This window comes from Rhinatrema bivittatum, chromosome 5, assembly GCF_901001135.1.
Source record: "Rhinatrema bivittatum chromosome 5, aRhiBiv1.1, whole genome shotgun sequence".
NCBI lineage: Eukaryota > Metazoa > Chordata > Amphibia > Gymnophiona > Rhinatrematidae > Rhinatrema > Rhinatrema bivittatum.
The window spans coordinates 80,101,052-80,119,401 of record NC_042619.1 but is presented as its reverse complement, the minus strand read 5'-3'; the positions used below and the strand labels follow the sequence as shown (position 1 = coordinate 80,119,401).

At 41.1% G+C, this 18,350-nt stretch overlaps 1 protein-coding gene across 3 annotated transcripts in view; it reads right to left on the bottom strand.

Annotated features, from left to right (window-relative positions):
- The window catches only part of PARP4 (poly(ADP-ribose) polymerase family member 4), a 376,732-nt gene that overhangs the window by 173,791 nt on the left and 184,591 nt on the right, over positions 1–18,350 (bottom strand). For 2 of the 3 annotated variants that reach the window (XM_029602494.1, XM_029602496.1), the window contains exons 29-31: positions 15,614–15,709; positions 4,264–4,449; positions 2,721–2,903 (exon numbers count right to left, since the gene is read on the bottom strand). In XM_029602494.1, the coding sequence (XP_029458354.1) occupies positions 2,721–2,903; positions 4,264–4,449; positions 15,614–15,709 (465 nt within the window). The remainder of the gene's footprint in view (positions 1–2,720; positions 2,904–4,263; positions 4,450–15,613; positions 15,710–18,350) is intronic. The other variant, XM_029602495.1, reaches the window with a different exon arrangement.

Here is an 18,350-nt window from a genome sequence, read left to right as displayed (position 1 = left end):
ACACAGATAACTTGCGGCATAATTTTTCTCTGTATAATTCACTCACAAAACTGCAGGAGCTACAAAATAATGGGCTGTGGTCTCTCTACCGGGAGGAGGCTCTCTTGCCTTGATTGATTCCCAGAAGCTCTCCGTCAGCACATTCTCACTTTCCTCTCTTACACCCTGACCACTCTGCAGTGAGCAGAGTAGTAGATTCTGGGGCAGAGGAGGGTACAGTAAATGTACCAATGAGCAAGCTGACCCTTCTAGGAGTTGGAATAAAAATGATAAATTTGGTGAGAAGTTGGCTAAGCAAGAGGACTCTGAGAATGGTGCTCAATGGGGTTCATTCTAGTAAAAGGAACGTGACCAGCAGGGTGTCACAGCAATCAGTGCTAGGCCTAGTCATCTTCAGTGCCTTTTATAAAAGACATTGTGGAAGGACTAGAAGGGAAAGTGTGTTTGTCTGCAGATGGTATTATAATGTGCAAGAGTAGACAAGCCAGAAAGGATATATATAAGATTAAAGAATGCTGAAGGGTTTCCAACCATGCTTTAATAAAAAAAATAAAATAAAAATTGTGCATTTCGGATGTAAAAATTCAAAAACCAAATATCATATTGGAGGGAGAGAACTAGCAGTCAAACAGGGTAGAGACCTGGGTTCATTATCTTTGATTATCTCAGGGAGCCAGGCAGTGTGATAAAACAATTTTGAAAGCAAATAATATGCCTGAGTACATAAAAAAAAAAAAAAAAAGGTATCAATAATATAAACATGGAAGTACAATTATCTCTGTACAGGTCTCTGGAGAGATGCCACCTGGAGTACTGTGAGCAGTTCTGGAGACCACAGCTATAAAATGACATTGATAAGGGAGGAAGTATTCATACGAAACACGAGCCGTGTTGGGCAAGCAGAGCGGCGGCTCTTACAACATAGAGCCTATTTCAAAATCAAAAGACAGCAGAGCAGCGGCCCCCCAACAAAAGAGCGGTGGCTCTCGAGCGAATTTCCAGGGGTGAGAGGCAACTCTAGATAATTTTGAAGGTTTGACACTAAGAAGGCAAGAGAAAGCCAGGTTTAAAGAAGTGTCCCATGTCATTTAATATAATGAATGGAAATCAATGATTAAAAAAGTACAACAGTCTTAATGTAATAGACTGTCCAAAGCTTGCATAGCTAACGTTTCTACAAATTACAATTTATGGGATTTCCGTTCATATTTAGTAAGATAATTTTGTTTCCACAATTGATAAGGGAGAGGCAATATAAAGTAGGGCCACCAAATTGGTACATAGCTTGCACTAGAAGCCATCCCTATAGAGACTTAAGTAGTAAAAGATGTACTTTCTAGAACAGGGGAAGGCAACTCCAGTCCTTGAGTGCCGTGGCCAGATCTGGTTTTCAGGATGTCCACAATGAATATGCATGAGCTATATTTGCATACAATGGAGGTAGTGCATGCAAATATACCTCATACATATTCATTAGCAGGCTGATCCAATACTGTGTGCTAGCCACTGCGCGCGGCTTAACACGCAATTGAATGCGCGTTTTGGATGCGCGTCCATAACCCCTATCCAACACGGGGATTAGTGCATCCAAATCACAGCATAGCATAGCTATGCTGTGATCCAAATCAGTCCCTGTTTAATATTATCAAAGGTACTATTGAAAATTGCATATGGGACACTTTCTATTTGAGTGGTAATTTTCTAGTTTGTATAACAAGTGCACCCTTAAATCTTTGATGCATAGTATTTTGGTTTGTGATCCAAATCATAGCATAGCTGTGATTTGGATGCACTAGTAGCCTCATGTAGACAAGGCTATTAGTGCATGTAGACGAATTAGCTAATAGCCTCATGTAGACGAGGCTATTAGCTAATTCCTGCAATCAAATACATTTTCCCTGCGGCCAATGTGCCCTTGCAATGCGGCAAATTTTACGCCAGCCCAGGACTGGCGTTAAAGGATGTCACACTCAAGGGCGCACTGAAAAAAAGAAAAATCCTATTTTCTTTGATTCCTACTAATAGTATCGTAGCAATACTAAATAGAAGGAACCAAATAAAGCAATGATTTATTTAAAAAAAAAAAAAAGATCTTTAAAAAAAAATTCTGGACATCCAATACACATGCACAAATGGATGCTCGTAGATTGAGCGTCCATTTTCCCAACCCACTTGACAGCTACCTCTCCTGTATGCCCTATGCCAAGGAGGCTCTAGGGACATACATTTGTCCCTAGTGTCTCCTTTTTAGCGCGACCCCTCATTTAAATATTCGATCGTGCTCCCAGGAGAGGTGGCTGGGCGCACGATAAGAAAGCGGGCGCTCAACATGAGTATCCATTATCTGCGTGCATTTATTGGATCAGCCTGTAGGAATATCCTGAAAAGCAATTTTGTTTGTGGCACTTGAGGACCAGAGTTGCCTATCCCTGTTCTAGAAGAAAAAGGGAAATATAATACAAACATTTTGGGATCTAGCCCAGAGATTCCTACACCTGTCCTGAGGGACTGCTGACTGGCTGAGGACCCTTCAGGACAGGTTTGGAAACCTCTGATCTAGCCAAATTTAAAAGGTATCATTTTCCATAGATTGAAAAGCTCAAGAACAAGAGGTCATCACATGAAGCTGACGAGAAGAAGGCTCAAAATTAGTACCCATACTTTACTTCTAAGTACAATATAAAAAAATAAATTGCTTCCAAATTAAAATGTATATTTACCTCATCAAATAAAGAAATATCCTCACTTTCAACAGAGAGAGATCTGTCAGTACTTAAACCATCTGAAACCATCTTTACATCGGCATCCATTTCCCTGTCCACACTAGCCTCAAGATCTAGATCTTCTTTGAATAAACTTTCCAGAGTATTTAAGATGTCAGGCTGTGAAGTTATCTCAGAATCCTAAAATAAAAGCAAATCCTTCACACAGGAGTAGCATTTTCATGAAGCTATTGCATACTGGCAATTTAAAAGCAACATGTTTGTTAATATAGTTCAGCAAGGATTTGGTTTCCTGCAGGTGTACAGACCTCTGAGATCACCGCTTTATGTGCCCCTAGCTCAAGCCCTGGGTTAGGATTTAGGAACAGAAGGAGATGGATCATTCCCTGATCAGTACTTTCACTGAGCCCAGCCTGTCAATAAGCAGGCAGAACAGAAAAGCAGTCTGGGAGTTTTGAGTTAGTTTGCAGAGAGAGGAGGGTGCAGTGTTTGGGGTTTCCTCAGTCTCCAAATTTAGGCTCCACAGCTGAATAGCAAGGAGAAGGGGAAGACACACACCTCTATGTAGGACTCATTCTGGAAGGGGTTGTCTCAGTGGAGGGAGAGATTGTTGTAGAGTTATTGAGGGGGGTTTTTTTTGTGAAGAATCTCTGTGCCTGGATTCAGGAGGATTTGTCCCCCTGCCTGCAGGTGGTCAGTGAAAAGAGCTTTGGCTCCCCACCTGCAACACAATGACAGACAGAAGTGTTCCTGTATTTTGCAGAAGATCTTTGTTCCCCTATTGTGGGGAGGAATTTTTGCCTACCATTCCTGCCCAGGAGAAGCAGCTGAGGGCATTTTGCTTCCTGTGGGACTTCTAATAGAGAAGTCCCTGGAGACATCAGAGGAAAGTCAGGAGCCCCCAGTACCCCACACTAGGAGCCTACCTTCCACCACCCGGAAGGAAAGGTTTTCCTAGTGACTGCCACTGTGAGGGGCACTCTTGGAGGAACAGGACTGAGACTGTTTTCACATCTGGATTTGGTTTTTGAAGATTAACTAAGAGAAAACACCTGTGATTGACTTTGAAGATTTGTTACCGTACTCTTTTGTTTTAGAAGACACCCCACTAAAGTGTCCTGTGAGTCCCTGGTACTAGTGCAGAGACTGCGTGGAAAAACCTCCTATCAAACTGTGTGAACGACAGAGAGTGAGTGAGTGTGTGTGTGTGTGAACGATATCTTCCCCTCCCCCCACACCTCATAAACTTTCAGCCCTGGAGGGTCAGCTCTCCCCACCCCTAATTCGGAGAATCCATGTCCTGAGTTTCTGTGAGACCTTGTAAGGACTTAGCCCTGGGACTGAGTGTGTCCCCTGCACTATTCGGGCTATAGCCCCAAAACAGGATATTATTTTCCAAAAAATGAAAAACTGAAGGACAAGGAGAATAAGCTTGAAGGGAAGAAGGCTCAAAATTAGCACCTACAACATGTTTGATGATCTTTGTTTCTAAGCACAACATAAAAAACAAATTGCTTCCAAAGTTAAAATGTATATTTACCTCATCAAGTAAAGAACCATCCTCACTTTCAGCAGAGAGAGATGTGCCAGTACTTGGACTCTTTGATCTTTGCATTTCTTTATCATCACTCATTTCCCAGTCCATGTAAGGCAGAAGATCTACATCTTCTGAGGCTATAAGTTCCTGAACATTTGGGATATCAAGCTGTGGAGTTATCTCAGAACTCTAAAATAAAAGCAAAAGCATAACACAGAAGTAGAGTTTCCATGAAGCTATTGCATGCTGGCAGGGTTTTTGTAAATATATTGCAATGAAGCAGAGCACATTTACAATCTCAGGCAACATTCTTGATGATAGGGCTCAGCAAGGGTTTGGATCTGGGTTTCAGAGAAATGTTAATACCCATAAAGAGGTCCATATTAAAAAAAACTGGCTGAGTGGGTAAGATAATCGGGTAAATTTACCTGGTTATCTTCATCTGGATAGTCTGTGGCACTGGTCAGTGGTCAGGGTAAAAGTGCTGCTGAATATCTGACTAAATCTAGCTGGTCAAATCTAAGTACGGCTGGGGTTCCCTAGCTAAATTCCTTTTGTTTAAAAAAAAAAAAAGCTGGTGAGCCCTGATTCCCAAACTCCATCTGCCTGCAGTATCCCCCCCCCCCCTCAAGTACACCCATAAGATCCCCTTCCATTCCAGGGAGAAAAGCCCTCTGCAGGACCTTCCACTCCCCCTCCTCCAATAGTCACTTAAAGTGGCTTGGCACATCCCTTCCTAATCCTGCCACCCCACCCCACCCCCCAATATTAATAATAGAACACATGCCTCCAGGTCTTTCCCTCCCCCCCCCCAAAAAAAACCCAAATCTCTCCAAAAGAAACCCCAGGCAATCCAGGAAGGGGTACAGGGCTTACTGTCCACCCGACCTCTAATGCTGCTCTGACAGCAACACCGTTAGCATATCCTTCCTACCAGTGCTGCTGGGAGGGCTGTAAGCCTATGTCCTCCCAGTATCCAGCATTGTTGTCCGAGCAACACTAGACACCGGAAGGAGTGTAAGGCTGTACCAATTCTGGGCTTGATCTGGAGTGGAGAGAAGAAGGAGGCCCGGAGGAATAGGTTTGGTTATTAATACTGATGGAGGGGATGGGACTGAGAGAGCCAATGTGCTGGGCCACTTTAAGCAATTGTTGGAGGTGCGGGAGGGAAGGGGATCCCATGGGGATTCCCCCTGTTCTAATTTATCTTCTTTCTGGGAAGGAGAAAGGATCCTGCATGGAGGGCCAAAGGTCCCCTGCACATCATTTCTTTGCAGGCGAGAAGGAGGGAGGATCTGGTCAGTTACATTTAGACCTTCTTCACAGTCCCTAAATTTTTCCAGCATAATGTTAGCACTGAATATTCCTCTAACTGACTAAATTCTGAAACTCACCCTGGAGATGCCTCCAATCAGGTTCCCTTTCAGACCAGCTAAATTTGTGTGGGTGGTGCTTTCACATGCACAAACTTAGCTGGATGAGGGGGGGAATTCTGAATGGGTAAGATTTACCTGGCTCATGAGTTTTAGTGACAATATTGATCAATTAGGAACTCTAATTACCAGAACAACAATGAATTTTTTTTTAAAAATAGTATATCAAGAGTTCGAGAGATAGAGATAAGTGGATAGTAGAGCCCCAGTTTGTCATGTACTCAACCTAACACCACTAGAATAATATAGAGATCATCAAATATGAAGAGAGCAAGCAGCATGAAACATTTTTACAATATTTCACATTTTGGCATTGTAGCATTGCAATTAAGTTTGCTAACTGGCTCTAGATTCTCAGGACATGCCAATCTATTCTTGGTTTTCTTAGAAAATTCAAAAGGGAAATCAGAAATACAAGGCCCTGAATGCAATATGGTAAACGCATTTCTAGTTCCATATCTTGTAACCCCTCCCTTGTTTTGGATACATTAATTCAATAGTGATAACTTTTAATAAATCAGAAATTTTCAAAATCATATTTCTTGGTCTTATTAGAACATAAGAAGTTGCCAGAGTGTGTCAGACAGAGGGTCCATCAAGCCCAGCATCCTGTTTCCAACAGTGACGATTCTAGGATACAAGTACCTCCCAAGTACCCAAACATTAAATAAATCCCATGCTTCTAATGCCAGTAATAAGCAGTGGCTATTCCTTAAGTCAATTTAATTAATAGCAGTTTATAGACTTCTCCTTCAGAAACTTGCCCAAACCTTTTTTAAACCCAGCTGAGCTAACTGCCTTTGCAAAATCCTCTGGCAATGAATTCCAGAGCTTAATTGTGCATTCAGTGAAAAATAATTTTCTCAGATTTGTTTTAAATGTTCTACTTGCTAATTTCATGGAGTGCCCCCTAGTCCTTGTATTATCTATATTCATATTTACCTGTTCAAGTCCTCCCATAATTTTATAGACCTCTATCATAACCCCCCTCAGCTGTCTCTTCTTCAAGTTGAACAGTCTTAACCTTTTTAGTCTTTCCTCATAGGGGAGCTATTCCATCCCCTTTATCATTTTGGTCATCCTTCTCTGTACCTTTTCTAGTACAACTATATCTTTTTTGAGATGCTGTGACCAGAGGCATTATGACATTCTTTGTTTTATTTACCATTCCTTTCCTAATAATTCCTAACATTCTGTTTGTTTTTTTGGCTGCTGCAACACACTGAGCTAACAATTTTAATGTACTGACATTAAATCATGATACCTAGATCTTTTTCCTGGGTGGTAACTCCTAATATGGAACCTAATATCGTATAATTACAATGTGGGTTATTTTTCTCTTTGTGCATCATTCTGCACTTGTCTACATTAAATTTCATCTGCCATTTGGATGCCCAGTCTTCTAGTCTTGCAAGGTCCTCCTATAATTTAGCACAATCTGCTTGTGATTTAATAACTGAATAATTTTATGTCATCTGCAAACTGATCACCTCACTGGACATTCCCCTTTCCAGATCATTTATAGATTGTTTATAACTATATTAAAAGTGTCCGTCCAAGTACAGATCCCTGAGGCACGCCACTGTTTACCTTTCTCCACTGAGAAAACTGACCATTTAATCCAGCTCTCTGTTTCCTATCTTTTAACCAGTTTGCAATCCAGAAAAGGACATTGCCTCATATCCCATGATTTTTTTCCACAGGATCCCCATTTCCTGTGGGCAAATTGAGGACTCCAGTTTAAATAGCTTCTACTAATACAAGGACTCTTCAGCTTGGAGAAGAAACAGCTGAGAGGAGATATGATAGAGGTCTATAAAATAATAGTGGAATAGAATGAGTAAAGTTTAATCAGCTGTTTACTCTTTGGAAAAGTACAATGACCAGGGGACACACAATGAAGTTACTGAGTAATACATTTAAAACTAATAAAAGCAAATATTTTTTTTACTCAATGCATAATTAAGCTCTGGAATTCGTTGCTGGAGGATGCAGTGAAAGCTATTAGTATAGCTGCATTTAAAAAGGGATTGGACAAATTCCTGGAGGAAAAGTCCATTAACAATTATTAAGGGAGAGTTGCAGAAATCCACTGCTTATTCTTGAGATAAGCAGCTTGGAATCTGTCTACCCCTTGGGATCCTGCCAGGTACTTGTGACCTGGCTTGACCACTGTTGGAAACAGGATATTGGGCTTGATGGACCCTTGGTCTGACCCAGTATGGCAAGCCTTATGTTCTTATGTTCTTTAATTTAATCTGGAGTTTATATACCTTGAAGCAAGTAGGTACCACATTTTAAAACAAATCAGAGAAAGTATTTTTTTTCACCCAGCACGTAATTAAACTTTGGAATTTGTTGCCAAAGCAGTGAGTGAAAGTAGTTAGTGAAACTGGACTTAAAAAGGGTTTAGGCAAGTTCCTGGAGAAAAAGTCCATAAACCATAATTAGTCATGCAAACTTTGGAAAGCCACTGCTTATCCTTGGTTATGTGCAAGAAGGATTTTATCTATTCTTTGGATCCTGCCAGGCACTTGTGACCTACATTGGCCTCTATCAGAGACAGGATGCTGGGCAACAAGCCAAATTCTGTATGTACTGCAACAATGGAAAAAAACCAGAAATATTATCATTCCTCATAAAACAAAATTAGTAAAACCATACCAATAAAAAGAATAATTCAATACTAATGAACAGAATAACATTCAATTAGTAAAACCTCATATAAAAATTTTCCAAACACCAATAAAATATTTCAAAACATACATATCATATAACACCCAACAATTAAAATAAGGATTTTAAAAACATCCCCCATTAACCATACCTTGGAACCTTTGATTTCCAGATGCCCTGAAACTGTAATGGATTAGCAGGCAGAGAGTAATTGTGCATACACATGCTTTCTCTTACTCCCCCACACACATGCTCTCTCTCACTCACTCCCTCCCCCACACACATGCTCTCTCTCACTCACTCCCATCTCTCTCACTCTCTACACACATGCTCTCTCTCTCACTTCCTCCTTGAAGTAGCAGGCAGCAGCAATCTCCTTCAGCCCCACAGCCAAGGGAATGACGTCTGGCCATGGGGCCAACCCAGCTCTAACATTAGACTCCTTCCAGCAGGGCAGGGTGCACTCCTCCTCCTCCAAAGCAGCGCTGCCCCATTGAAATAGATGGCATCAGTGGGGCTTTAGTAAATAGAACAGCAACGTGGCCCCACCAGAATCAGCAACGGGGCTGCACTGTTTTTCACATACTAAGCAATCACATATATACCAAAAAACCCCAGTAGTATAATTTTTTATCTTTTAACAGGTAATTTGTAGGACCTTCATGATCTCAGCTTGCAAATAGCAACAAGCCGTATCAACCTCTGGTCCAACTTTATTATAATTTAATTGTCTTGCTCATTCAGAGTCAAGAATATTTTTTTTTAGTAGTATTTTACTTTTTTTTATATATAAAAAGTCATGAAAAGTCCTCGGGGGAGAGTGATCTTATATTGCAACTTTGCCCAAGTCCAGGAGCCAAACAAATAACCGGTACTTAACTTCAATGTCGAAAACTGTACATCACCCCGACATGGCCATGATCCGATCGCGTTCTGCCTCAGGGGGTCTTTTCTTCCAATTTCCACATGCTCCTATTTGGTGCTGTTAAACTCTCAACGTCTCAAAACACTCGGGGAGTGTCTCAAAATGTATCAGGGAGCGTTTTGAGACGTTGAGAGTTTAACAGCACCGACTAGGAGCATGTGCATATTGGAAGAAAAGACCCCCTGAGGCAGAACGCGATCGAAGCATGGCCATGTCAGGGTGATGTACAGTTTTCGACATTGAAGTTAAGTACCGGTTATCTGTTTGGCTAATGGACTTGGGCAAAGTTGCAATATAAGATCTCTATCCCCCGAGGACTTTTCATGACATTTTATATATAAAAAAAAGTAAATACTACTAAAAAAAAATATTCTTGACTCTGAATGAGCAAGACAATTAAATTATAATAAAGTTGGACCAGAGGTCGATACGGCTTGTTGCTATTTGCAAGCTGAGGTCATGAAAGTCCTACAAATTACCTGTTAAAAGATACAAAATTATACTACCGGGGCTTTTTGGTATATATGTGATTGATTGATATTTCCTCAGATTTCCGAGGTTTTTTGGGCTTATTTATTGATTTTCACATACTAAGGCCATGCCGGCTGCACTGCTCTCATTGGCAGATAGTAGCACTATGGCACCTTTTGGTAGTGGTGCCTATGGCTGTAGCCGTATTGGCCACAGGCACGCTACGGCCTTCCTGGTCTATTAAAGGACCACTCAATCCACTTTACAGGAGAAACAAAGAGGTCCATATTACAAAGCTTTGTTCAGCGAAGTTGAGGACTCAGATGGACAAACCATGTTTTTTTAAAATTTCACATCATGTTGACCGGTTCTGACTTATCCTGCTAAGTTGTTAGCTGGATAAAAATTTAACCAGATAAACTAGAGGCAGTCCATGGACTGTTACGCCCGGTCGTAGATGACTGCGACCACTTCTGCTCACCTCTTTCTTCACCTCCCCAACTCTATGGGGTAGATTGTCAGCATCCGCCAACCTATGACCTGCCTACCGCTTCCAGGCCTCCCGGGTCGGCACGGACGCAGCAGACCGCTATCTTGCCATCTGATCTCTCTAGGCACGCGCGCACACACAGGCCGGTCTTATCCACGTCATGGCAGGAACCTCGGGGGCGTCCCTTCCAGATGACGTCAGGATCTTGGATATTTAAACCTGCTGGCCCTCTCCAAAGACGATTTGGCAAAGAGTGTCATACTTGCTATTTCCGCCTCACTTCCTGAGGGCCCTGCATTCCAGTTCCAGTTCCAGTTCAGAGGTGGACATCTCAGGTACCCGGTCCTCGGGGTTCTCTCTCTCTCATCCGGGCTATCCGCTCCTCAGAGGGCCTGATGCCTGGAACTCCATCTGCTCTGTTCCTCAGGGCTTCCTGGAACCAACTCGCTCCTTGTGAGTACTCCGCCCAGCGGATCACTTTCTACCTACCAAGTGTCTATCTGGTGTACCCCGCGCAGCATGCCATTACCATCTCTACAGAGAGCTCCGTCAGAAGTGCCTGCTCTACAGATCGGTACCACGCTCCTGAGGACCTCACAGGTGCACCCCGCCTTGCGGACTGCTACCAGACTGACCGAGGACCCTCACCGGTGTACCCCTCGCTGTGGGCCATTACCACCTCTGCCTAGGGCCTCGACTGTGCACTTCTCTTTACGGACCGCTGTCACCTCTTCTGAGGGCTTCATCTGCATTTCCTACTCTGCAGGTTTTACCATCTTTACCGAGGACATCATTGGTGTACCCTGCCCTGCAGGCCACTACCATCTCCTTCAAGGTCTCTTCGGTGTATCCCGCTTCGCAGGCCACTACCATCTCTGCAGGAGACCTCTCCGGTATACTAGCTTCACGGACTACTACCAGCGCTACAGAGGTATTCCCTCAGGGCACAACCTATCTCATTGACCCTGTGTCTCAGGGTCTGTATGGACTCTCTCTCTCTCTCTGGCACCCCCCGCGCCACAGGTAGTGCTTCTATCTCTTTAATAAAGACTCTCTTCATTCTGTGCCTTCCTCTACTGAGACCTAGCCTCCCGACAGTGAGGCTTACGGAGCTCCTCCCCGTGGGCAGTACCACCTCTCACTTCGGCCCAGGGTTGACACCCCTTCTGACATCACAGAATCCTAACAGGGGCGGAGCTGTCTTGACACAGATAACATAGCCGGATAATGCTGAAGTTATCCAGGTAAGTTTAGATGAACCATGGAACAGTCCTTTAGTTAGCCCAATAATCTTATACAGATAATACATTTATTTGGGTATATTCAATTGCAAACCATGCTGCTCAATATCAGATTCAATTTATCCGGATGAGTTAACTTGGATAACTTACTCGGTCTGCCTATGACAAATAAATAATCAATATATAGAATTACATTTTTCAAAATAAATACTTAATGTAAAACAATGATTCAAACCTCCCAAAACTCAAAAAATCTCGTGAACTCCACTCTCTCACGGAGGGGCTGAGAAGTCAATACAATTCATAAAATACAAAATAACAATAAGAACATAAAAATTTAAGAAATATGCTACATCAGACCAATAGTCATCAAGCCCAGCATCCTGTTTCCTACAGTGGCCAATTTGGGCCACTTGGAAGTACCCTGCAAATCCCAATATAAAAATCTCCAAGAATTAAGAGGTAGAAAAACCAAAGTCTATCTGGATAATTATTATTTTCTCCAGAAACTTGTCCAAACCTTACTTAAACTCAGTTATACTACTAACTTTCACCACATTTTCTAGCAACATGTTCCATAGCGTAATTGTGCATAGAATAAAACATAGTAATATAGTATTGATGGCAGAAAAAGACCAAAATGGCCTATCTAGTCTGCCCAGCAAGCTTCCCAAGGTAGTAACTGCCACTCTTTGTAGGTTACCCCCATGTTTCTCTTAAGGGTAGTAACTGCCGCTCCGTGCAGGTTACCCCCTGATTCTCTTAAGGGTAGTAACTGCCGCTCCATGCTAGTTAAGCTTTATTTATTTATTCCCATCCTCTAGCCTTTTAGGGATCCACAGTGTTTATCCCATGCCCCTTTGAAATCCTTCACAGTTTTAGTCTTCACCACTTCCTCCGGAAGGGCATTCCAGGTATCCACCACCCTCTCAGTGAAGAAATATTTCCTGACATTGGTTCTAAGTTTTCCTCCCTGGAGTTTCAAATCGTGACCCCCTAGTTCTACTAAATTGTTTCCAATGGAAAAGGTTTGTTGACAACCATGGATCATTAAAACCTTTCAAGTATCTGAAGGTCTGTATCATATCACCCATGCTTCTCCTCTCTTCCAGGGTATACATATTCAGGTTCTTAAACCTCTCCTCCTAAGACATTCTTAATACTTTCTTAAATTTGTTTTAAATCTGCTACCTGTTATTTTCAAGGAGTGTCCTCCAGTCCTAGTACTATGTGATAGAGTAAATAACCATTCCCTAGGAACCTGTTCTATAGCACACATAACTTTAAAAACCTCTATCATATCACCACTAAGTCATCTTTTCTCTAAGCTGAAGAGTCCAAACCTGTTTAGCCTCTCTTCAAAAGGGAGCCCATCCATCCCTGCAAATCATTTTTGTTGCCCTTCTCTGTATTTTTTTCTAGTTCAGCTATATCTTTTTTTTTTTAAGGTGCGGTGACCAAAATTGAACATGTGCTCAAGATGGGGACACACCATGGATCATTACAGCGGCATTACTAGATTCCCAACTGAATTCCTAACATTCTAATTGCCTTTTCAGCTGCTGCCACACACTAAGCTGAAGATTGTCCACAATGACTACAAGTTGCTTTTCTTAATATGGAATCCGGCATTGTGTATACACAATTAAGATTAATTTTTCCTATCTGCATTACTTGGCAGATCAAAGTTAAAGTGCAATTTAGATGCCCAGTTTCCAGTCTCACAATGATGCCTTGCAATTTCTCACAATTAACATGTGTTTGAATAACTTTGAATTTTGTGTCATGCAAATCTGATCACCCCATTCACTGCTCCTTTATTTTTTTAGATCATTTATGAATATGTTAAAAACACTGGCCCTGTTCAGATTCCTGGGGCACTCCACTATTCACTTCTTTCTTGGGTAAACTGACCAGTTAAACCTACCCTCTGTTTCCTATCTTTTAACCAGTTACCAAGCCACAATAGAACATTGCCATGACACTAATTTCCTGAGGAGTCTTTCATATGGGACTTCATCAAATGCTTTCTGAAAATCCAAGTACACTATATTGACCAGCTAACCCTTATCTACATGTTTAGTTCCAAGTTCAAAGAATTTTAATAGATTGATAAGGCATAGAAACATAGAAACATAGAAATGACGGCAGAAGAAGACCAAATGGCCCATCGAGTCTGCCCAGCAAGCTACGCACTTTATCCATTTTTTTTCCCTTTTTCTCTCTCCCACCTGTTACTATTGGCTTCCAGTACCCTCCAGCCCTAATTCCCCTCCACCCAATTTAGAGAGCAGCTTTGAATCTGCATCCAAGTGACATCCAGCTCAATTGGGGGTAGCAACCGCTGCAACAAGCAGGCCACCCCCTTGCCCCATACTCTTACCCACCCCTGTTTTTATTTTTTGTTTTGTTTTTTTTTTGGAAATAGCAGCCCTCCATCCTTCCGCTCCGTGAAGGTGGAACACCAACTACTGGCCACTGGCATCCCGCTCCGTGAACGCCTCTGTGGCTACTGCCGCTCCGTGCAGTGTTTGAATGCCGCTGTGGCTACTGCCGCTCCGTGCAGTGTTTGAATGCCGCTGTGGCTACTGCCGCTCTGTGCATGACATCTCTTTGCTAAAACCAATTTGTTTTTTTTCTCCATTAAGCCATACCTATCCACGTGCCCCATATTTCTGTTCTTAACTATAGTTTCCATCATTTTGCCCAGCACCAACATCAGGTTTATTGGTCCGTAGTTTCCTGGAGCCTGTTTTAAAAATTGTTACAGCATTATTTAATTTCTAGTCTTTAGGTACAATGGCAGATTTGAATAATATGTTATAGATAAACAGGAGCAAATCTGTACATTTTAGTTCTTTCAGAACTCTGGGGTGAATATTATCCAGTTTTGGTGATTTGTTGATATTTAGCATCCTCTAGTTTAACAGTTATTTACTTCAGTTACTCTGACTTATCACCTTCAAAGAATAGTTCTGGTGTGGGTATCTCCCCAACATCCTTGTCAGTAAAGACTGAAGCAAAGAATTTGTTTTTCTGCTATGGTTTTGCTTCTCCAGGTGCTCCTTTCACACTCCTCGTCATCTAGTGGTTAAACAAACTCCCTCGCAGGCTTCTTGGCTTTGATATACTTGAAAAATTATTCTGCCTTTCAGACACTTTATGGCAGCTTAGAGTCCAGGTACTGTAGTTATTTTCCTGTACCCAGAGGGTTCATAATCTGATTTTGTACCCAAGGCAATGGAGACTGAAGTGACTTGTCCAAGGTCACTAGGAACAGTAGAGGGATTTGAACTCTGGCTTCCCTTGTTCATAGCCCGCTACTCATGCAGATTTTTAACCCTTGCAACTGCTACTTTTAGTTTCTTCCTAATTTTCTCATTTTATCAAAGTCTCTGTTTTTTTTAAGTGCAATGCTATTGCACATAAAAATATAAAATAAATTGCAATATACCCACATATATTCCTCTTATTGATTAACCTCTTTTAGAGGAGGAGGGGAAAACTAAAACTTTTCTCTTGCAGCCGAAAAATGGATTACAAAATCAAATTACAATCTTTTACTAACCTCACATGCGCAGGGCATAATTCTCTCTGTCATACATGTCATTCCCAAAGGGGCAAACCCTTTTCAGCTGGATCTTTAGAAGTAACCCATCCCTTCCTTTCCCTCCAGATCAGAGTCTGCTTCTCACCCTACTGCTGTAAATGGCATCAGCGGTAGGTGAGGCCAACACCGAGATCTAGGAGGTAGGAGAGAAAGGCTGTGCGGTGGAGAATTGTCCCTCCCATCCTGGTCTGTTGCTTCTGCAATTGCTGGGAGCAATCCTGATGTACAAGGGAGCAGGGCTGGCTCTTCTCCCTGCCACTGCAGCAGTAGGTGGGGCCAACACTGTCCGGGATCCAGTATAAGCAACACACAGCAGAGTTCGAAGGGGGAACAACCTGGTCAATTTCATAGCATAAACTTTTTCCAAAACTGCTGATTTGCAAATGCAGTGCCAAAAATCTTAAATGTAGAAATAAAAATACACAGTAGACTATATGCAATCAAATCTATGTCCTAATTCATAAAACAGTACATTTTTAATATTATCTAGTTTAATTTATCACATACCCTTTTCTCAATGGCTACAAAACTTGTAAACTGGGTCACAATGGAGTATTCCTTGCTGAGTTCAATTATAAGTGACTTTAGCATTTGTTTCTTCATCTAGAATAAAATTAAATACATTTCAGTGTAACTAATTTAATAAATGACATTATCTCTATATAGAGTCTATGGAAAAATATATGTATATGTACTCACAAATATTTTATGCTGAGTAAATACAGAAACAGAAGTTATTTTACAATAACAATCCCTGGCACAAAACAAACTACTAAATTCTTAAACTTTTTGATGATGCTTCTTCCTTTATATCAGGTTTTACAAATCAAATATCTAATGCAAACTCAGGACCCCTCATCAAAAAGCATTTAATTCGGGCATTGTGACAGAAATCAGTGGAGGCAGCATTGCTTCCGATCATTAATTCTATTCAAATCTGCTACATAGGGGGAATGGCTAGAGAATATGCATTCTGTCTCCTATGTGTTTCAGCCAATGCAGGCAGAATGGGAGAGTGATCAGTATTAAAAACCCAGCATCTCCCACTAGCATTCAGTTATTTTACCTTCAGGCTGCTTCACTTTAACAGGATCACATACCCAGAGAGATCACACATATATTCAAATTATCAAAAATTTTTTATTAGAAATCACAAGGTGTTTTCCCTATCTAGACATTTAAAATCTGAACTCACACACTCATTCATCAATCACACTTCATATAAAAACATCTACATACACAGATAATGTTCACTGGTTAATTAATTACAATTGATTATAATCAGTATAACAACATGTCATATTATTTTTATATGTATCCAAACCCTTCTCTTATTTATCCAATTGATTATAATCATATAGCAATATCGCACATGTAATGCTATTTGTCCAACAAAGGATCTCCTTGTTTCGCCTAAATAATCAGGCTTCCTCAGGGACTAACAATATCCTGTAGCCGGTTGTGTCTCTCAAGACTTGAAGTCTAATTCCTACACTCCAAAAACAAAACAAGAGTATCAACATCCATTACCAACAATGAATTACCAAAAGTAATGAATGGTATATTAACCTGAAGCTTACCTTTAAAGAGTCATAGATATTCATTAACCTCCATTATATCACCGATGTGAACCAAGGTAATTGCTACTCCAAACACTTTCCCAGGTTTGCTTTAAACCGCTACTTTTTTACATCTGCAATAGATTAACAAATTTCTTGAAACTTCCATTCCTTTTATATATATCCCCTTTATTATCTTTATAAAGTGAATTTTACTCACGTCTCTCAATGATATCAGTCGCAACAAGACAAAACCGCTACCCATTCCAATCCTTTAAATAACCTTTAATTCCAAATATATCTAAAATAATCCATTTCAGGAACCTTGCAGCTTGTGCTTCATTGTATCTGTTTAAACATCAATAAACATGATTTCAACAATTACTTCCTCAGATCAAACTTACCATCACTCTACCGCACTCCTACCACAAACAGATCACCGCCGCCATACCTGCACGTAACCAGACGCAACGCACTGCGTCAAAGATGGAGTATCGATCTTGAACACTGAAAACTTTATATAACTGCTCAAGAGGCAATTAGATTGATTTGAAGAAAAGACCCCCTGAGGCAGAACGCGATCGGATCATGGCCATGTCGGGGTGATGTAGACTGAAAACTTTATATAACTGCTCAAGAGGCAATTGGAGAGATTTGTGAATCTGTTGAATTCTAGCGATCCTAATTTGTTTTTCACGGTGACCCAAAACTTAAGGTCCATTGTATTTTTGGATATGCAGGTATCAAAATATCAGCAGAGATTAATCACTAGTGTACATAGAAAACCAACAGACCGCAATACTTTATTGCATTATCGGAGTTTTCACCCACGAACACTTAAAAACAATATTCCAACAGGTCAGTTTTTGCGATACAGGCATCTGTGTAGTTCTACAACAGAATTTAAAATACAGGCACAACAGTTATCGGATCGTTTTTTGGCAAGGGGATATAGCAAGTCTACAGTGAAAAAAGCATACAAACGGGCATTATATTCGAATAGGGAAAATCTATTATTGTCTAACACCAAGGAAAGATTGACTCGGCCAATTTGTACTATTCCTTATTCTGCAAAATCAATTAATGTAAAGCAAGCTATTTTAAAACATTGGCATATTTTGGCAACTAACCCCCGATTCAGAGAGACACCAATTTTTGCTATGAAGAAGCGCCAGTCACTGCGTGAACAGTTAAATTATAAAAACTCAGTGGATTCGGATGAAATTTTTGGTCAGACAAGATGTGGCACATGTTCAGTTTGTTCATTAGTAATGGCGTGCCAATTTTTTGAACACTCTCATTTAAAGTACCCTTATAAGATCCCAGGGAGATTCGATTGTGGTTCGAGTTGTGTGGTATATGCAATACTGTGCCCATGTGACTTGATTTACGTGGGCCAAACAGTGCGTTCAATACGCTCAAGAATAGTGGAACATCGAAGTCGCATTAAGACACTTCGAGAACATGCTCCGTTGGTAGAACACTGGGTTCTGAAGCAGCACTCTGTAGAGGAAATACGATTTTTCATTGTGAAACAAGTAATATTGAAACATGGTGGAGACTTGTCTGCTGCATTAAGAAAGATAGAACAGCGCTTCATTTTTAATTGGCACACTATTATTCCATCGCGTTTAAATGAGGCAATTGAGTGGCATGCATTCTTTTGAATAGAATCTAATTGCCTC